General features: G+C 39.2%; 1 protein-coding gene across 9 annotated transcripts in view; it reads left to right on the top strand.

Moving 5' to 3' along the window:
* The window catches only part of LOC129697859 (inositol polyphosphate-4-phosphatase type I A-like), a 153,822-nt gene that overhangs the window by 108,517 nt on the left and 22,848 nt on the right, over nt 1-22,457 (top strand). For 6 of the 9 annotated variants that reach the window (XM_055636533.1, XM_055636534.1, XM_055636532.1 and 3 more), the window contains 8 exons: nt 891-908; nt 5,991-6,174; nt 7,270-7,485; nt 8,920-9,058; nt 13,539-13,571; nt 16,777-16,949; nt 19,647-19,770; nt 21,778-21,904. In XM_055636533.1, coding sequence (XP_055492508.1) covers nt 891-908; nt 5,991-6,174; nt 7,270-7,485; nt 8,920-9,058; nt 13,539-13,571; nt 16,777-16,949; nt 19,647-19,770; nt 21,778-21,904 — 1,014 coding nt within the window. The remainder of the gene's footprint in view (nt 1-890; nt 909-5,990; nt 6,175-7,269; nt 7,486-8,919; nt 9,059-13,538; nt 13,572-16,776; nt 16,950-19,646; nt 19,771-21,777; nt 21,905-22,457) is intronic. The other 3 variants (XM_055636538.1, XM_055636537.1, XM_055636539.1) reach the window with 3 other exon arrangements.

Genomic DNA, 22,457 nt, shown 5'->3' with positions numbered 1-22,457 from the left:
ACCTATTGCATCCAGTTAAACCACTGCTAGTATTGTGATAAGCTTACACAAATCTCAAGAGCTCTGGATATAAATGATAAAAGTAATATAACGGATTACAATTTTAAGTACCATATGCACCTAAACTACACAGACTCGTAGGTTTTCTTGTTTTGATCTCAGCCTTTGAGCTGGGCGAGACCATGCTAGGTTGTGGTAAGGTTTATTCTAAATCAGAAATAGATGACCAGTGTTCCAGCTGGTAAAATCCACCCAGAGACCACATTTGAACTGAGTGCTATACTTTTGAAAATGGCTGCTGAGAGCTTTGCATGAGCAATGGCTTTTTGAGAGGTTCGAACACCAACTTACTCCTTTGAACCTGAAGGAAAAAGGTTGAGGAAGAAGAAATCAATTGTTATAGAAATTGGAACCGGTGAAATTGGATTTAATAAAAAGATGGCCATTCTTAAAATCACACACAAGTTTTAAATTGCCATAATTTCAAGAAGAATAACATTTAGTTTCAATGCATCCACATTCAGATTGATAGCAGTTGAACTCTTTCAGTCTGAAGAAGGGTTTCGGCCCGAAACGTTACCTATTTCCTTCACTCCATAGATGCTGCTGCACCCGCTGAGTTTCTCCAGCACTTTTGTCTACCTCTTATTAAACTTACTGCCTCTATACCAAGTAGCATCGAGTAACACCAAAGTTCATAAAAACTCCATTCACCTTGTGTCACAGAGCCCGTGAATACAGACTGGGCAAGGGGGTAGATTAATATTTGACAAAAGTGTGGAGTTAATTTCACTTAGTTTTAGTGTACAGTTTGTTTTTGTTAATTATGGTTGTTACACTCTTATGCAATTATTTTTGTTCTGCTTGTTTTACTCTTTTATTCTCTTCAGCGTTTATGAGGAGGGTTGGTGAGTTTTTGGCTGTTGACAGCTGAGATTATTTGTTTGATTTCCACATCCATTTTGCCTCCAGTTTCATTTTCTTTTCAAGCCAAAGTGTGTCTTCCCTCCCCCTGCCTTCCCCCATTGAAAATACCATAAACGCCCTCATTCAAGCACTAACCCAAGTCTGTGTACAATTCCACCTTTAACTGTGGGGCATATGGAGCTCTGCCATTAGCCATGTGATCCTCAGAGCTCTGTCGTTAACCATGGGGCGTCTGAAGCTCCACCTTCAACCATGGTGTGTCTGTTGCAGATGCCAGAGTTTCGTAATGTTACCATATAATCTAAAATGTCTGTGTCCCTGTGTCTCGGTGCTGTATCGTAATACACCGTGTCTCTCACTCAACTAAGCTCGAAACCAACTATCATGCATGCATCAAAGTATGAATGGAATCTTAAAAGTTTGTACAAAACAAATGTAATTTGTCGTAACCACATGCAATTCTCAAGATTGACTTTGGGTGGACTCTTACTAGTTGTACAACTTTTAATTTCTACCCCAATTAACTGTCTCTTTCATGTTCCTCTTGAGGTTGCCTGTTCCTAATATTGGTTTATAATTACGTACCAAATGAGCAATAGCAGGTTGAGATAATCTGTCAGGTTTTATCTAGCACCCTTTCCCATATTGCGATGAACCATCCTGCTCGTGATCTAATTCCTCCCTCTCTTGTTGAATTTGAATACTTTCTGAACGTACACATGTGACGGACAAAATGGCTCGGCCTCCAATGCTGCCCTCAAATATGAGAGAGAACCTTTTTATCTGGTTTTATTTCAAATGGTTAATGTTGGTAGGTACATAATAGTAACTTTTCACAAAGAGATACACTCTGAAATTAATACCACTAACCTGGGTTTATAAGCATAATACAAGTGTTCTCCATCAGGTACAGTCTTAATGAAAATAGATACAGTGCTATCCATAATGTCTGGGACAAAGACTCATCATTTATATATTTGCCTCTGTACTCCGCAATTTGAGATTTGTAATAGAAAAAAAATCACACGTGGTTAAAGTGCACATTGATTTTAGTAAAGGCCATTTTTATACGTTTTGGTTTCACCATGTAGTAATTACAGCAGTGTTTAGACATAGACCCCCTATTTCAGGACACCATAATGTTTGGGACATGTCATGTAAATTAACGTAGTCATGTTTAGTATTTTGTTGCGTATCCTTTGCATGCTTGAAGTCTGCGATTCATGGACATCACCAGTTGCTGGGTGTCTTCACTGGTGATGCTCTGCCAGGCCTGTATTGCAGCCATCTTTAGCTTATGCTTGTTTTGGGGGCTAGTCCCCTTCAGTTTTCAGAATTTAGATTGAGGGGGGATCTTATAGAAACGTACAAAATTCTTAAGGGTTTGGAAGGCTAGTTGCAGGAAGATTGTTCCCGATGTTGGGGAAGTCCAGAACAAGGGGTTACAGTTTAAGGATAAGGGGGAAATCTTTTAGGACCGAGATGAGGAAAACATTTTTCACACAGAGAGTGGTGAATCTGTGGAATTCTCTGCCACAGAAGGTATTTGAGGCCAGTTCGTTGGCTATATTTAAGAGGGAGTTAGATGTGGCTAAGTGGATCAGGGGGTATGGAGAGAAGGCAGGTACAGGATACTGAGTTGGATGATCAGCCATGATCATATTGAATGGCGGTGCAGGCTCGAAGGGCCGAATGGCCTACTCCTGCACCTGTCTTCTATGTTTCTCTTCAGCACATAAAAGGCATGCTCACTTGGGTTCAGATCGAGTGATTGACTTGGCCGCTCAAGAATTGACCATTTTTTATCTTTGAAAAACTCCTTTATTGCGTTAGCAGTATGTTTGGGATCATTGTCTTGCTGTAAAATGAACGGCCGGCCAATGAGTTTTCAGGCATTTGTTTGAACTTGAGAAGATGGGATGTGTCTATACACTTCAGAATTCATTATGCTACTACCATCAGCAGTTGTATCATCAATGAAGATAAGTGAGCCAGTACCTTCAGCAGACATACATGCCCAGGCCATAACACCCCCACCACTGTGTTTCACAGATGAGGTGGTATGCTTTGGATCATGGCCAGTTTCTTCTCCATACTTTGCTCTTGCCATCACTGATATAAGTTAATCTTCGTCTCATCTGTCCACAACACATTTTTCCAGAACTGTGGTTGCTCTTGTAAGTACTTCTTGGCAAACTGTAACCCGGCCATCCTATTTTTGCAGCTATCCAGTGGTTTGCATCTTACAGTGTAGCCTCTGTATTTCTGTTCATGAAGTCTTCTGCAGACAGTGGTCATAGACAAATCCACTACTGACTCCTGAAGAGTGTTTCTGATCTGTCGGACAGGTGTTTGGGGGGTTTTCTTTATTATAAAGAGAATTCTTCTCTCATCAGCTGTGGAGGTCTTCCTTGCCAGTCCCTTTACGATTAGTGAGCTCACCAGTACTCTATTTCTTCTTAATGATGTTCCAAACAGTTGAATTTAGTAAGCCTAAGGTTTGGCTGATGTCTTTAACAGTTGTCTTCTTGTTTCTCATAATGGCTTCTTTGACTTTCATTGGCACAATTTTGGTCCTCATGTTGATAAACAGCAATAAAAGTGTCTATAGGTGATGGAAATACTGGAGAAAAGACTTGGTGCTGAGAGCTCACTTATGCCTGCATTAAGGAGGCAATTAAATACACCTGAGCAATTACAAATGCCTGTGAAGCCATGTGTCCCAAACATTATGGTGCCCTGAAATGGGAGGGACTATGTATAAACACAGCTGTAATTTCTACATGGTGAAACCAAAATGTATAAAAATACCCTTTAATAAAATCTGACAAAGTGCACTTTAACCGCATGTGATATTTTCTATTACAAATCTCAAATTGTGGAGTATAGAGGCAAATAAATAAATGATGGGTCTTTGTTCCAAACATTATGGAGGGACACTGGTGCACTTAAATTTTACCTAGAAAATGACAAGAATACAGCAAGATTAAAACTGTGTATCTTTTTTTACATACTAATTTCGCAGGCTTAAAATTAACCGTATTCAAAGGAAACAAGTTTCAGATCGAGAGGCTAAGAGTTGTGTAAAATGATGCAAATTGTATCATTGTGATACTCAATGTATTTTCCAGAGCAAAGCAGAATGTTAAGGATGGATCGCTGAATTATTTATACCCTGACAAGCCGGACTACAAAATTGTTGAAGATTTGTGACATCAAATTGGCACCGCCAATATCCCCTCATGTTAATTCTAGGATTAAGAGATGCAAGTTTACCACAAGCTTTATAAATTATTTTCATTACAGCAATTACCTTGATATATCAGTCATTAAACATAGAAGTTCAGATAATATTGACGATGAATGAAACTTGAGTTTGATCTCAAAACTTGCAATAATAAATAAAAAGAGAAAATGCTGGATACATTCAACAGGTCAGACGGCATCTGTGGAAAGAAAAACAGAATTCATGTTTCAAGCTCAAGGCGCGTTGCCTGAACTGGGTAGAAGAGTGTGCAAACACAGACAAGTGAACATAAGAGTTGTGAGATGCCTTTGAGTTGTTTTCCTGAATTGTGTTTTCCCCTCCACCATTATTCACAAATCCCTTGACTGCATTCCATCTATTACGCTCACCACTATACTATTGGACAGTTCACGGCCCCCCCATGATACTCACCTTCTACCCTTGTACTCAGCGAATCATTCTTTGCAATTTCCACTACCTTCAATGTGTTCTACCATCTTAGGGCCATGCAGTGATGAAGCAGCCCTTTCACAGCAAGGGTGTACCAACTATCAAGCAGCCATTTTATTCTCCCCGCATTCCCTTCAACTCACTCGCATTCTATCGCTCACTAACAATTGAAACAATTTACAGTGGCCATTTAACCTACTGACCTGCACATCTCTGGGAGCACCCAGATAAAGGGTCTGCACCCTGGGAGCACCCAGCCAATACACAGAGAGAATGTGCAAACTCCACATACGGCAGTGGAGGTCAGGATCAATTTCCTGTTGCTACAGCAGTGAGGCAGCTGCTCTACTGGCTGTGCCACTCGGCGCACTTCCTTTCACTTCGAGCTTTTGAAAGGCACTGTTTCATTCATGATTTGCTGATCCACTCCACCATCGCTCACTTATTGGAATAACCATAGATGATGAAACACAAGTTGTTTTACCTTTTCCCTTGCCAGTTTTCAAAGACCCATACAGTCCTTCCAGGTGAAGCACCAACTCATTGCACTTCAGTATTCACAATGTGGCCTTCTCTCCATTGGAGAAACCAAACGCATCTTGGGTGGCCATTTTGCACAGCACCTACTTTTTCTCTGCAGGCGCAATTTTGATCTTCCTGTTACATGCAACCTTAATTTTCGCCCCCACCCTCACTTTGGCCTTTGTCAATGGCCTCCTGCTCTTTTACGAAGAGATTCAAGTAAGCCTGAGAAACAGCCTCATTTTTCATTTGGTCCCATTACAGCGTTTCAGGCTCATGATCAAATTTTGCAACTTCAGCTAACTTGCCTTCTTTGTCTGTATCAGAATAGGACCGGTCATCCATCTGTGGTATTGTCCCAGCTTTTCCCCTCTTCAATAACGAATCCTGACGTGTTGGGCATTTCCTGCAACTCTGCTTTTCACAACTATTACTTTCCTTGTTTTCTCTCCTTCCCTGGTTCTATTGAATGGTCTTTGACATGAACATTGACCAATATGTCTCTTTCTACAGATGTTGCCAATCCAGCTATTTCAGTTTGTTTTAATTTCAGATTTCAAACATGTGTAGTTTAGTTTTGATTTTCACTTATTGCTTTAATTAGATGGCTAACTTTCCCCCAGTGTAGCACTTAGCATGAAGAACGTGCCATCTGTTTCTTGGCCATATCTAACGCTGAAAAAGTTAACCAAGGGAAAGTTGTTAAACTGCAGTTGAAATATTAGATTAGTAATCATATTGATCTCACCACTCTTAACATAGAAAGAATAGAACGCGCCTGAATAACTATTTACATGTGTTACTTAAATAACTTTCTAAACATTATTCATCTTCTTTCTTACAGTTCTTCATCTAATTCCCAGTCTATAGTATACATACCACAAGATATAGTAAGAGCTAAAGAAATTATAGCGAGTATTAACACCCTTAAAACACAAGTCAGTTACTATGCAGAACGGTTATCGAGAGCAGCCAAGGAGAGATCTGCAAATGGCCTTGAAAGAACATTGGCGATTTTGGCAGACAAGGTAAATGGCTCTTTTTACATAGTTATTATGTTAACACATGAAAGTGCTGTCGTACCCAACTAATTACATTCCGGACTCGTCTCTAATGGGGACATTTCTCCATGATTGACCAATAATCCTCCTTCCATGCTTGCAAATCACAAATGCACATTGTGTGGTGCTTTTAAAGAGGGAACAAATAAGAGATGGCCTTCATTGTGTAGTCAACAGTAGAAGAAAAAGGCGGAATCAATGGGAGGTTGCAAATCTGACAAGCCCATGTTTAGGAGATTGAGGGAACCTCCATAGGAATATTTGGGAAGGGGTTATTTTCTGGTAGGATTAAGATAAAGCAAAGAGTTTGAGAAACGTGGCCCAAATGAAAGCAGAAGGTTTCTGTGACAAGCTGAGAAGGTTTAGTGGGCTCACCTTTAGGACACCATTACTATAATATACAATATATATTGCACTGTCATAGTAAATACATTTTTGTGCTCCAGCTGAGTGCCTATTCGGTGCAAGAACCATTCAGCATATCTTCTGCAATTTGCAGTCTCTAACTATTTGGCACCTCTCTCAAATAGCTTTTGTAAATATTCTTCTGTAAACCTACATTAAAAAAAAATGATTTAGAACACTAGGCAATGGAAGAGATGGGAGCAAAAAAACTGCAGGTTCCAACATCAACTCATTGGAGTCTGAAAGGAATCAGCAGCAGGAGTTCCTACCCATATACGAGTCAAGGGGACATGTGTTCTTCCTACCTATAGTGACTGTAAAAACAGTAATGTCCTATTCCATAATCACATTTAGAGCTGAAAAGGTATAATACAAAGTTTTTAAAATATACAATTTGATGTTTTATTATGGAAAAGGAAACAAATATCTCTTTTAGCTGGGACTTGAATTCTTGTCCCAAGTAAACCTTTTTCTTCAGAATGATTTAAGGTTAATGGCTCAGTTTTTAAATTTAAGCCAGTTTTATTGGCTACTTTTTGTTTTAAGCAGCCAATAATCTTAATGTCTTATTTGGAGTATAAACAATAGGCGGATTTCTAAGTATGTTCATTTGGTGTTATTGATTTTCTAGAGATTTTTTATTTTTCCTTCATATAGACGAGACAACTGGTCACCGTTTGTGACTGTAAGTTACTGGCGAATGCAGTTGAAGCCCTTAATGCTGCCAGACCCAATTACATTGCTTCCAAATCATCCCCATCAGGAGAAACAGACCAAGTGATGCTCCGGAATGACCAAGATACCCTCATGGCTAAATGGGCAGGCAGGAACAGCCGCTCTTCCCTGCACATTAGCTGGCATGAGGAGGAATGGGTAAGTCCATGGAGAAGACCACTTATTTGAGGGTTGTTAATATTGCTTGGCGATATTAATGGTAATTTAGATTTCACTAATTTGTGCAACATTTAATTGTTCGTTATTAGGTCATTTTTCCATCATTTCAGTTTCAGTTACCACTAGTCTTTCAAGTTGTTCTGAATCCCAGCATATATAATTTACATTGCATTCACTGAAGATAGGAATTTTTTTTTTGACGATACCATAACAAGAGATAAAACTAGGGTTATCATAGTTGTTTTGTTTTTTTTTAATCTAATTGATGACAGATTCATAGAAATATAAGTGGCATTGGAGGATCCCATTCAATCTGCCACATTGTGCCAGCCTAAAATGGAGTCTGGGTTAATCTCAGTTCCTTTTCTATTGTCATGTGGTTATGGTTCTTCAAAGGTTCATCCATGTGGCTTTTGCACAAGTTGAGGAATTCCCTCCAACCCTAAAAGCTAACTTAAATCTACACCCCCTAGTTACTGCATTTGCAGCTGAGGCGAGCAGGTACATATTGCATACCCTATATAGGCCTATAATAACTTGACACACACCTCATTTGAAATTTCCATTAGTCTTGCTTGTTCCATAGAAAACAATCCTATCTTGAGTTATCCCCCCACAAAACTATAATTCTTCGGCCTTGCAAACATTAAGATGACTGGAAATGACCAGCTGTGTGCTAATTAATCTTTTATGCCGTTCTAGCATGACTCCTGTACACCCGCCCACCCATGTCATTGTGTGTTCTGTACTTAGCCTGTGTAAGCAAGTGCCTCTCTGACGCCTTACTCAATCAATGTTATTCTACTCAATATTTCCTATTTTATTATCATAAACTTTTCCAGAGTTGTTTTTCACGGCGCTTCTCCCCGTGTGCACACAACTTGGTGTGCCCGCTACATTGTCATCTAAAGTTCTTGAGGCAATAGTATAGATCTGCTTGAGGGAAGGTTGGACAGTATACGACGAACTGAAGATTTACACAGAGAAATTTAGATGAGGATAGATGATAGAGAGTCGTGACCCTGGCATGGACTAGTTAGGTGAATAGCTTGTTTCTGTGCAGTTCATCCCATCTTTCATCTGGAAGATTTTAGTTTTTACTGGGTTCAGACATGTCTTATGTTGAACTGAAAGACAATAACAACAAACTGCTTTTAGCAATTCATAATAACTGTGACTGTCATGCAGATAAGCAACTACGCTCTGCAAAATGTTGTATATTGTTAAATGATATTGATGTGAAAAACACCAAAACTCAGATGAAAAATCATCAACCTGATGCATTAAAATTTTTTCTCTTTACAGATGCTGTCAAACCTGAGTATTTCTAGCACTTGTTTCTCTTTAACTCCCATTGCAGCCAGTTATTTTAGTGATTGGGTCTATAACTATTTCTATTTTGTCCCCTTTTAGGAGAAAGTGTGGCTTAATGTTGATAAAAGTTTGGACTGTATTATTCAGAGAGTAGACAAACTTCTCCAGAAGGAGCGACTGCGTAGCGGGAGCAGTGAAGATGTTTTTCACTGTGACACTGCCTCTGCCAGCAAGAAAGGTAACCTAGAACATCGCGCATACTGGATAAATCCAGGGGTCTCAGATGAGAAATGTTCTCAATCTCCACCATCATGTCGTTCTTCCAATAAGAGAGCTGCGTGTGAGTGAACATTACCATTTGTTCTTCATCCTAACCCTTGGTACGTTTAGTTAAACCATTGTTCAACTTAATTGAAAACAACTCGCAGATAAGGAATCCTGATTTGAATCTACATGAATAAAACTTTAATGCTTGACTTGACATTGATAGCTGGTAGGATGCAGATTCATTCTAATTCACCAGTGAAATTGCCTTTTTTGTTGGCCTCCTACCCTAACCTTTTTCCAAGTTCCTATCAGAAACTATAACATAACTCAACATAAACAGATAGCAACTCTATGCGTTTGAATAGCCTTCAAATACAATTTTTTATTTTAAGTTGTAAACCCCATACTGCTGATAGCAACCAATCTTAGGGGGCAAATAAATCTCACTTTTCAAGGATGGTTGCAATTATTTTTTCCTCAGATTCTTGATTTGGCAGTGTATCAAACAACTTATTTATTTTAGTTTGATTGAGATCAATCAGTTACACTTAATGCAGAAAATAAATAGACTGCAATTTAAAATGTGTAATCTGCAAGTAGGATTTTTTTTTTTTGAGACCTGTTACAGTAAAACTATTGATAAGATACAGGTGATCCTGACACAATAAGGATAATGTCTGCAACTATTTAAAACAAAACAGTTTGTGTATTCTAACCATTCCAAATTGAATAGCCTCTTACACTGAACTTACCAAGGATTAATTTCCATTTCATTTATTTCTAATTCCAAATTTTAGTACTTTTAATAGTTTCATCATGCTTTTGCCTTTGCTTAACCTGTCCTGTTCTGCAAACTGTCTTTGTGTTTACTCTTGTTCAATGGGCAACTTCAGTTTGTTTAAATAGCAAAAGATTAATATGTAATTTTGACCTCCTATCATACCCGTTTTAACATGTTTTAAATTGGTACATCCACCCATTAGTGTTGGATTTGGCCCAAGTGTGAACTCTGATAATTGGGCCACCTTGAGGGGGAAAAGGTGAAATTGTCCCTTCCACTGTAAAAAGTCTTTATTCAGTTAAACGTCAATTAAGAAAGTAGATGGAAAATTCAATTGCACAGTACAAAGATTTTATTTATAGCTTAAGAGTTTAGAGATCCAGAGTGGAAACGGGCCCTTTATCCTGCTGAGTCTGTGCCAACTAACAATTCCCTGTACACTAGATCTATCCTACATACTAGGAGCAATTTACAAAAGCCAATTGACCTGCAAACCTGCTCGTTTTTGGAATGTGAGGAAACCGGAGCACCCAGAGGAAACGCATGCGGTCACAGGGATAATGTACAAACTCCATATAGACAGCACCCATAGTCAGGATCGAACCCAGGTCTTTGGCGCTGTAAGGCAGCAACTCTATCACCGTGCCACCCATTATGTGTATAACTTTTTAATATACGAAGGCAAATCTTGAATTGATTTCATTTACGCACCTTGGATTAAATTCCCAGGCATAATAGGTTTAAAAGCTTTCGATCAGTTCTTTAAAAATGTGTGGCCAGATGTCAGACTGCCTGTTTCCCCTTTCTAATGGCTAAAGTAGAAATGTAAATTATAAATAAAATGTGAAATCAGGTTATCAACACTCTACAGACACTTCACTACCCTAAAATTGAATTGAGCTTCACTTATTTTTACCGCACTGACTACTGCAAACCCAAAATACTAGCTTATTATTTTTCCTCTTTTATGACACAATTCTTGCCATACCTCAAAAAAACTTCATCAATAAAATTGATGGTTTATGGAATTGCATTGTCAATGCTTACGAGAAGTCTGTGTTTCAGATCTGTGCTTGCCAATATTACTGTCTCATGCTCATAATCTGTGTGTATGTGCCTGTGTGTACTCTTTTAGTACTTGTGAATGGCAATAGCTTACAATTGTTTACAGGGTGGACTGATGCTATGACAATCCTGGAATTAATGTAACAATGAGAAAATAAATTAATAAACCAGTAGATTAGTGTATTCAGTACCAGCCGATTCCACCTTGCTTAAACCATGGATGCCAGTTAAATGAAGGTCATTGATTATGATTACTTTGCACAATTAAATGTGCTTTGTAAATTGATGTAGTCATATTTACCTTTGTTCAAGAAAACGTCTGTCCTTTGCTAACATTAATTCCCTGTGACACCATATTATCTCCACCCTGGGTTTTGTTATATTTGTGGCCAACTATGAACTTTGAATTCCTTTGAAAAGTAAGTGATTCTATACTGTATTGTATTTGTTAATCTAGAGTTCTATGCCTCGTCAACAATTGGCAATCTTGTTTTCGTGAAAATCTCACTGACCATCAGTGTTTTTTGAGTAGTTTGAGAAATGAATGACCACTAAAAAAAACAATTGTCACTTGATATGAAAAACAGCTTTAAAGGACAAATGCTACTGCATTGACTCCCGCATGCTGTGCAATTAGGCTGCTGCCTTAGGTACTTGCTTCCACATCTGGGCATTTTTTTAAAATAAATTATTTTAGAGTTAGGGTTTATACATAATTCAAGCTACAGTGTCCAAGTTACATACACATGATATCAAGGATGACATACTTGCTGGAGTCTGAAATTATTAATATGCATTAATTTCCCAACTACCACGATTGAACATGCTTTGCTATTCCTTGATCACTTGATGGGAATTGGATTTAATGTTCTCCCCAGATCTGAAAATGTGAAAAATTAGGTGCAATTTAATAAAAATTCCAAAGATCACATGATATTCTTTTAGTTTTCTAAATGGTATTGAAGAGATCAAAATATCAACATTTAATTCATTTCTTAATTTCCTGGAATCTGTTTAATTTTTTTTATTTTCCTGGAGTCTAATTTTTTCCAATGTTAGCTGAGAAAATGAATGAGTCAAATCTGCTCCCATTCCTCTTGTGCCAGAAGATTGTGCAGAAAGTTAATCCGCCGGCTTCCTCACACCTCCAGTTTCCTACACTCAGGCCCTAATTCAAAGTCAATGTCAGGCTGTTTGCACGTTTGTCATTGAATGGGTTTTCTCCAGGTACATGGATTTCCTCCTGCTTCCCAGAATCCTGTCAGGCCGTGGGTTAATTGAATGAGCTTGAAAATAATGTAAATTACTTGTAGTGCAGGTGGGATGAGAGGGCATCAGGGTGGTGGGCAGGTAGTTAATGGCATGTGAGACACATGGATTGCAGGAAAATAATATGGCAATGTGATTGCTCTGGAAATTGGCATAGACTCAGTGTGCCAACGTTGCTTCTGAATTGATGCAGGAGCGACCTTCTGCTGAAGTGCCAATTATATTTTGAGCTCCACATGTAACTGCAGTTTTTTAATTTTCAGACTTTGTTTTGGATGAAACAAATAGGCTTCTAATGATGCTTATTTTTTTGTATTTGTTTTTCAGAAGAGTTACAAGGCTCAGTGAGCATTGATGTAAAACTTGCAGCTTCCTTTTCTTCAATAACACTTTAGTATATATTTTTTGAAGTGCAGAACAAAAACACCTGTGTTTTATGACGGAATAAGCAGTAGAGTCAGGGATTCTTCAGAGGTGAAGTGAAGGGCAGGAATGGGGAAAAACAAACTACATTTGAGAGTCACCCATTGGTATTAACTTATAGCAGTTGTAAATAATTACTGGCTGAGGGCTTGGAGCAAATTCTGCTCGTCAATCCCCTCAGCAAAGAAAGTTGGAAAGACATCAGGGCAAAAAAGAGGTGGAGGTTTTGATCTCTCCCACACCATTTACAAAAGCTAAAAAAAATGCCAGTGATCTCAGCAATTTCTATTCAAGGTGCATAACATTTCTCACATCTGCTCATCTGAGAAAAAGATTAAATAGAACCCTGGTCATTTGGGTTAAGTAATGGTGGAATTGGCAATGTCCAGTAACAATTCTTTTGAAATATTGTTACATGATAGTTGTGCACTGCAGGTTCAAATATTAGGTATCATTTTTCAGTCAAATGTAGTGTACTTTATTCCTGTATTTCGCACCACTGATTGGAATGAAACTTTAATACATTTTGTAGTGATGAGCATTTACCCGCCAAAAACTCCTTTTTCAAAAGCCAGTTCCATGCATTTGCTTAAAATATTCGTATTGAGGTAACATTAACGTAAATACAAGATTTTAATGTTATCGTACCCATTTTGGATGTATGCCATGCCAATCAGATATATTTTCAAAAGGTGACCTCAAGTGCTAGCTGAGTGGAAAATGCCCAGGTGTAGTCATTGTTGCACCAAAATGCTCTTGCTCTCTCAATCTGGTTGCTTGCTGCTTTGTCAGCGCTGAGTGCTAAATACCTCATGATAAAGTACTCCCAACAAAAAAAAAGCAAGTAGGTCTGCTTGTTAGTAGAAAAAGTGCTGCTTCTAATCATGCATGTGCACCTCCATTTTCTGTGCAGATTGCCACTCTACTCCAGAGGAGCCCTCCGAAGGTATGTGTGTTTTCAACCCCCTCTCGCCAGCCAGTTTCTGCTTTTTTCATATCGGACCTGAGTTGCGTTAAATGCATCATGTTTTGCGCATAGATGCTTCAGCTTTGAACAATTATATTGGTCTGAACTTTTTATATCTGGAACATCAAGCTGGTATTTAATCACAATTTATGTTTTGCTATTTGGAAAATGACATTGAAAGGAATCTTTTATTCTGGAAGTACCAAACTTTATTAGATTTCACCGAAGATAAGCACAAAATGCTGTAGTATCTCGGTAGGTCAGGCAGTATCTCTGGAGAAAAGGAGTAGGCGATGATTCAGGATTGAACCTTTCTACAGGCTCTTTTGTTTTATTTTTGTTTTTATTTTCAGATAACAATTCAGATTCTTCAATCTAAAGAAGAGTTTCAACCTATTCCTTTTCTCCAGAAACACTGCCGGATCTGCTGAGTTACTCCAGCATTTTATGTCTATCTTCAGTGTAAATCAGCATCTGCAGTTCCTTCCCACACATTCTTTGGATTTCAGTTTATTTGCTATAAATTTCTGCAAATCAGAATTTTAGGGCAGTATGAAGAATGAAATTAATTTTTCTGCATTAAACATAGATGAGAATACCAACTATTTCTATCCCCCCCACCCCAAGTATCACGGAGATATACGGTAGCCTGTTGGTTATCAAAGCAGAAAATAGCAGATGCTCTAAGTAGGTCAGGCAGCATCTCTGGAAATAAATACATAGTTAATATTTCAGATTGATGGCTCCTCTTCAGAACCCTGACTTGTTTGCTGTGTTTTCAGAATTTTTTATTGCAGATATCCAGCACCAGGGTTTTTACATTTTCAGTTTATTGGTTATGGTAGAAAACTGGTATCAACTACTAGAAGTAGTAATCCCATCATGATGTATGAAGTAATTGATGTCAATAACTATAGTGTTGTGGGTATGTAACACAAACAAATGACTGAATGCTCCTAATTTGTTGGGGGGGTAAAAAACTACTAAAAATGTATAAGAAAAGGAAAATATTACTTCTAATTGACCTAACGCTCCTGTGTGTAGTTCCATAGCATTTGGTTGACTCAATGCCTTTATGATGTACAAGTGTACAACTTTCACTTGCTGATAAATATCTGAAATTCATAAGAACAGTTGTCGATCATTTATCTCCCCAAATCCATTCCAATTTAAGATGGCGCCTGTCTGTGGCGACATGTTGCAAGCAGCACAACAGAAAATAATCAAATATAGCAGTTCTGAGCTTGCCTGGGTAAAATAAACAGCACACATCAGTGCTGTAAGTGTCATTTATTATATTGTGTACAATTATCATTTTCTATTTTCACGTTCTGTTGTGCTGCTGCAAGTAAGAATTTCATTGTTCTCTCTAGGACATATAAAACCACTCCCCTCTCACTCTCTCAATCTCCTTCTCTCCCTCTCCTTCTCTCTCTTCCCTCTCTCCCCCCCTCCAAAAAGTAATAGTTAACGTGGCATAATTTCAGGTTTGTGTAAGAGATTCCAACTTTGGGCTTTTCGTTTTTTTAATTTCAAACCTGATGACCAGGCTCTGTCATTTAAAACGATGCATTAGACTGTTGGAAATTAACTTTTTGCCAAGCGCATTAGTTGTTAGTGTTTTCCCATCATCAATCTAGTCAGTCCATGACTGTTGTGTTCTCTGGAATTTAGAATAGTAGGATTTTTGCCAATTCACCATTTATAATTCATTACTTCTGTCCAGAGTTAATATCCTCTCCCTTTTGTCAACAGACATGGGGAGTTTAGCAGGGCACCCGGTACAAGAGTCCTAGTCATTTATATATCTCATGAATAGGTGTAGTGCCTGCATATCCTAGCAACATAACACCTGTCAACACCTGTTTGAATACTTGCCCATTATCTTTTTTCTGTCTCATGCTCGGCTAATTCCCAAATGGTCAAAGGAAATATACCTTTCTTAAAAATAATTTATCCGAATCTAAAGAACAATAGGACAACATTCTGATACATTGGTATCTTTAAGTAAAAGTGACTTGCAAGTAGCTTTTTTTAAGTGATGTTAAGTGAAGGTGATAGGTTGTTTAGAGATACAGCATGGAAACAAATTATTCGGCCCACCGACTCCACACCGACTATCGATTGACCATTGACGCTAATTCGGTGTTATCTCTCTTTCGCATCCAATCTCTACACATTAGGAGGGATTTACAGAGGCTAATTAACCTTCACTTGCATGTCTTTGGGATGTGTGAGGAAACAGGAGCACCCGTAGAATATGCACACGGTCACAGGAAGAACGAACAAACTCCACACAGACAGCAGACTCAGGGTTGAACCTGGGTCAGCAGCTGTGCCACAGTGCCACCCTTGTGATCAGAAATAATGGAAAATACTTTTTCTTCCAGATGGCTGGAAATGAGCTTGTAAGAAATCCCTTAAAATGGCATAATATTAACTCTTGGTGCTTAATTAGACATCTCATGCTCACAGGTTGTTATGCTATACTGTTCTAGTAAGTGCTTTATAAAAAAAACAATATTGTTGCCATTATTGTAGGAAATAATTGTTTTGTTAGAGTTAAAATGTGAAATTATTTAAAGTTGTCTGGTTAATTTGATTAACAATACCATTGTTAATTCAGAAGGATCAACCCTTAAATAACAATATTTAAAAAAACTGCATTGCAAGAGAAATGAGCTCAGAAGATGATGACCTGTGAATATTGCTTAACAAACTTATGAAGTACCCTTTTACATTTTTAAGCCATAGCTGAAGCATCACGAAATACAAGGTTTAATGTCTGAAATTAATCCAAGATTAAGGAATGTGATCTTTAAATGCTGAGGAATGTACTAGCCAAACTACCATATTGAATGTGCATGTGAACAAAGCAGGATCTCTAATGACTTCCTGCTTCCAAATGCCAAACTGTGCTACTTTGCAGTGTTTTACTGAGACATCAATTCATAAAATACAAGCAGAAGTAGACTTTGCCCCGGTGAGCTGTAAAATAGTGTAATTTCCCCTAATTTTGGGCTATTAGATATTGGAAGGTTGATAACTCTTAAATTTGATTCTTCAAATTTTCCCTAAAGAAAGGGAGTCGAACATTTGAGTCATAGGATCCTGCTGCTTCTAAGAGTTCTTTGTTTTCTCCTACACTGGTATTGAGAATAATTATTCTTTTTCTGTTTGATAGGTGAGTGGAGTGAAGCACTTTATCCTTTGCTGATGACACTCACAGACTGTGTAGCCATGATGAGTGATAAAGCAAAGAAAGCAATGGTTTTTCTCCTGATGCAAGATAGCGCCCCTACTATAGCAATGGACTTGACCATCCAGCACCGTAGAGATGTGGTCTTCTGTCAGACTGTAAGTTTGTGTACAAGTGCAGCTCTTGTTATCTCTTATGATTAAACATAGAAAATAGGTACAGGAGTAGGTCATTCGGCCCTTCGAACCTGCACCGCCATTCAATATGATCATGGCTGATCATCCAACTCAGTATCCTGTACCTGCCTTCTCTCCATACCCCCTGGTCCCTTTAGCCACAAGGGCCACATCTAACACCCTCTTAAATATAGCCAATGAACTGGCTTCAACTACCTTCTGTGGCAGAGAATTCCACAGATTCACCACTCCCTGTGTGAAAAATGTTTTTCTCAACTCGGTCCTAAAAGATTTCCCCCTTATCCTTAAACTGTGACCCCTTGTTCTGGACTTCCCCAACAATCTTCCTGCATCTAGCCTGTCCAACGTTTGTATGTTTCTATAAGATCCCCCTTCAATCTTCTAAATTCTAGTGAGTACAAGCCGAGTCTATCCAGTCTTTCTTCATATGAAAGTCCTGACATCCCAGGAATCAGTCTTAATTTCAATTAAGCCAAAACGCTATGTCCTACAGCAGCTTTTCAAAAGTATCTCCTACCATCTGAGATCTGCAAGCTCCTTTCACCCAATGCTGTAAAATAACCAGTTGCAGTAGACTGTAGAAGGCCCGGTATAGTTACAGAACCTCGTAGTTAGCTGCTGGAAAAGAAAGCTCATTCATTGTAGCCACCGTCTGCTGTTTTCTGGTACTCTGAGCCAAAAAAAATGTAGCCATAAATGTTCAGAAAAGTAATGGTTTAAACAAAACCTCAGGATTAATTTCTACTTGAGGAAATATTTTGTAAAAGATGAACAAAAAGACTGAATTTTAAGAGATCTTTAGTTGAGGGAAAAAAACCCAGATGAAGCCACATGTGCTCTAGTCTCTCAAGCTTTAAGTCCAGTATTGACAATGTTGCTGCAATATTGAAGGTACAGTGCTTCAAAATGCCTGTTAAGCAGTTAGATACAGTTAACTCTCATTATAATGGATGGTGGGGGGGGATGGTGTCCTTTATTGTCGATTGCCAATAAGGGTTTACCCTCATTGACATCACTGCCTGGGTCTCGGTTAGAATGGAGTCCCCGTCACTGAGAGCCCAGCGGGGCTCACCTCACTCACCATGCCACCACCTTGTCCAGCGCAGCTGGGGAACGCCAATAACTACCTCCCCTGCTGCTGATTCCCACATTCATAGATTGAGGATAACATAGGAGGTCTGGAGTGGCAGTGTGGCACGGTGAGGAAACCCCATCACGATCTAAGTGAAAAACCCTCGACCCACTGCCTGCCTGGAGTTCAGGGCGAGTGGACCGACCTTTAACATTAACTCCGTTTCTCCTTCCAAAGGCGCTGGCTAATCTACTGAGTGTGCTATCAGCTAAAATTTTACTTTTTTGCTGACCACTAAAGGCTGTCCGTCATTTTGTTTAACGGAGTGGCATTGCACAAGTGCCGATTGAAACATTTTTTTTATCGATAACCACCCCCCACCCCCCCCCAAACACAATCACTCAATACCAGAGGTCACAAACAAAAACGTCACCTATCCATGTTCAAAGCAATTGCTTGTCATTGTCAATGGCTTTCTACAGTGTAACTAGCAGCTTGTGTGCTTAAAGACTCAGTGGTAACTGATTAGTATTGGAACGCTCCATCCACCATAACCAAAACCGTTCTAAAGAGGTCCATAATAACAAGGTCTTCTTATCGAGTCCACATCACAAGATTAGAAATTGTTCAGGCAGAGCTGAACACACTTCTCAACATCTGCATTCAATAGCTTCTTGCGCTTCTTGTGCATAGTGGGGGAAAGATTGGTGGAAACAGGGTCGCGACGTGAACGCTCTTTCCTTGGCCCCTTAACGAGGTGACACTGTGCGTGAAAGGTGCTGAAAGATAGCGTAGCTTCACCAGTTGAGTTGTTTTGGATGCAAATATTTTGAATGTCATACTTTCCACTTGTTCTTTTGGATATTTTAGTTTCTTTCATAAAATAAAGTTGCGGTATTTCTCTTGAACAATTTAACAGGTAATATGTTTGATATCTTGCTAAAACAACAAAGGAGTTCATAAGGGGCATCTTAGTCAATCTTGCTGGTTTACTTTCAACAAAGAGCCGTTCAAAAGTGAATGTAAATGTGTTAAAAGAACAAAAAAGAAAATATTATTTAAAAACCTTTAGAAGAACAGTCCCAAGTATTGGACAACATCTGATTGAAAGACTGGATAGACTTGGTTTGTACTCTCTAGAATTTAGAAGATTGAGGGGGGATCTTATAGAAACTTACAAAATTCTTAAGGGGTTGGACAGGCTAGATGCAGGAAGATTGTTCCTGATGTTGGGGAAGTCCGGAACAAGGGGTCACACTTTAAGGATAAAGGGGCAAATCTTTTAGGACCGAGATGAGGAAAACTTTTTTTCACACAGAGAGTGGTGAATCTCTGGAATTCTCTGCCGCAGAAGGTAGTTCATTGGCTATATTTAAGAGGGAGTTAGATGTGGCCCTTGTGGCTAAAGGGATCAGGGGGTATGGAGAGAAGGCAGGAACAGGATATTGAGTTGGATGATCATATTGAATGGCGGTGCAGGCTCGAAGGGCCGAATGGCCTACTCCTGCACCTTTTTTCTATGTTTCAATGATTGCGTTCATGTTTTCACAAATTTACATCCCTCTTCACCTTTTGCTTCGCTCTAGCTAACAGCCCTTATCTGTGGGTTTATCATTAAACTAAGAAACTGCCTTCGTGATGATGGATATTTGCGCCAGCTTTACACTATTGGCTTGTTAGCACAATTTGAAGGTCTTCTAAGCACATATGGTAAGATGGTCATTAGATACTTATGCTGTGCCTCTTTCCAATATTTGATGCATTCTGAACTCCATTTGTCAAAAGTAAAGTTTTCTTGCTCCGAAATGTTTGTTGCATTGGTTTCATGCTTTCTATTACATAGAGGATTATGATACAGTGACAAAAGATTGCCCATCTCCTCATTAAGTCTGATCCTTTGTCCGTGAAATGTTATCATCATTATATTTTGCATGCAAAGCACTTAGTGTTGGAGTAACTCAGTGGGTCAGGCAGCATTTGTGGAGGGAATGGAAAGGCGATGATTCGAGTTGAGACTATTCTGAGACTGACTAGTAGGGCGAAGAAAGCTGGAAAGAAGGTGGGAGTAGGAACAAGCCTAGCAAGTGATACGTGTATGAAGGAACTGCAGATGTTGGTTTAAACCGAAGATAGACACAAATTCCTCTGAAATTCCCGCCACCTCCAACGGGATCCCATCATTAGCCACATTTTCCCATCTCCACCCCTTTCTGCCTTCCGCAGAGACCGTTCCATCTGCACCTCCCTGGTTAACTCATCCATTCCCACACAAACCACCCCCTCCCCAGGTACCTTCTGCTGCAACCGCTAGATGCAACACTTGTTGCTATACCTCCTCCCTCATCTCTGTCCAGGGACCCCGGCAGTCCTTTAGGTTAGGCAGAGGTTCACTTGCACCTCCTCCAACCTCATCTACTGTATCCGTTGTTCAAGATGTGGACTCTTATACATCGACAAGACCGAACGCAGACTGGGCGATCGTTTCACGGAACACCTTCGCTCAGCCCGCCTGAACCAACCTGACCTCCCGGTTGCTGGACACTTTAATTCTCCTTCCCATTCCTACACAGACCTTTCTGTCCTCCGTCTCCTCCATTGTCAGAGTGAGGCTAAACGCAAATTGGAGAAACAGCATCTCATATTTTGCTTGGGCAGCTTGCAGCCCAGTGGTATGAATATTGATTTCTCTCACTTCGGGTAGACAAGGCTTACTATGGCCTGATTCCTTTATCATCGCAACTATTTTGCACATCTTTCATTCATTGTTCTTTATCTCTCCACATCACCGTCCGTATCTCTCGTTTCCCTTATCCCTAACCAGTCTGAAGAAGGGTCTCGACCCGAAACGTCACCCATTCCTTCTTTCCAGAGATGCTGCCTGTTCCGCTGAGCTCCTCCAGCCTTTTGTGTCTATCCTAGCAAGTGATAGGTGATTACAGGGGAGGGGAGGGGTTGATTGGCAGATGGGTAGAGTAAGTGACAAAGACCGAAGACTGAAAATGAGAAGGATGTCAGATAAGGGGAGAGAAATGTAAAGCAAGAGGGAGGGATATGGACAGGTAACTGGGGTGTGGGGGCTGGTAACAACACCCAGGAGGTGTTAGGGGAATGAAAGAGATGTGTGAAACTTGGATAAATGGGTACACACAGGGCTTGAGGTGGTGGGGGCACAGGAAAGATGGGGGGTTATTTATTAACATTAGAGAATTCAATGTTCATTGTTATTTTATGCTGTTATATATCATGTTTTGAATAATCCAATATTTGGGATATCCTCTAATTGTTGACCTAATCTCGTTTGTTGTTTTAAGCAATTTGAATATAAGCAAGTTAAGTTTTTTCTGAAAACTTTTTTTTAAGTCGCCTGTAAGCAAGTCTATTTATTTTAAGTGATCACATTCTCATTCCTTTCCAGTGTATTTGACCTTGATAACATCGGTTAATTTTGCCCTGGTTTCAAAAGCTTCTGATCTGTCCCACAATAGGTCCAATGATCTTCTAAGTGCCAATAGTGCAGGAGATAACAATAGGAATTTGTTGCTAGTGTAGCAGGGCTATGGCATATTTTATGACTGTGAACTTTTAAAATTACATGATGTCTTTGGCCAGTTTGCGATCATTTAGTAAACGTGGATAAATGCTTTTTTTGACTGGTAAATTACAAATTTGCAAAAGAAGGTCTGAGAGCAACAATTAATATCTTTGCAACTTATGTAGGGGAGGAACTCGCTATGCTGGAAGATATGAGCACAGGAATATCAGATTTACGGAATGTAACATTCAAGGTAATCCAGGCTATGTCTACTTCATCAGTTGACATGCTGCCGGTTATTACTGGAAATCGGTGAGTAGGATAGAATCTTTTACTCCTTTTGTAACGATTGCCAAACAAGAGTCAAGAGTGTTTTATTGTCATATGTCCTGAAACGGAACAATGAAATTCTTTTACTTGCAACAGCACAACAGATATGTAAAAGTATACACCGTCATAAACAACAAAACGGAAGTTCAGTATATTAAAAAAACAAATAATTATACTGCAAAGACCAAAAAAGTGCCCCCAAGTCTATGTAGCTCAGAGCTTAGTTGGAGTTTGTAGTGTTCAATAGCCTGTTGGTTGTTGAGAAGAACGGATTAGTAAATGGGATTGGCATAGATGGGCATCACCTATTTAAATGAGGAATAGTGAGTCTAGGTTGCCATAGATGGCCCAACCCAGGTGACTCGTGTGCTAATCACAGAGTGGACCTGCAAATCACGCATTACAATCAATCTACTCTTTTAAATCTCTTTCAACAGCGACATTTCTTATTCACCTTATTCCCTTGATCATGTATCTGTACATTGGATAGCTCGACTGTAATCATGTATTGTCTTTCTGCTAACTAGTTAGCATG

Source organism: Leucoraja erinacea, chromosome 6 (genome assembly GCF_028641065.1).
Source record: "Leucoraja erinacea ecotype New England chromosome 6, Leri_hhj_1, whole genome shotgun sequence".
Classification (NCBI taxonomy): Eukaryota; Metazoa; Chordata; class Chondrichthyes; order Rajiformes; family Rajidae; genus Leucoraja; species Leucoraja erinaceus.
Note: the sequence above shows the minus strand (reverse complement) of the source record. Positions and strands in the feature narration are given on the sequence as shown.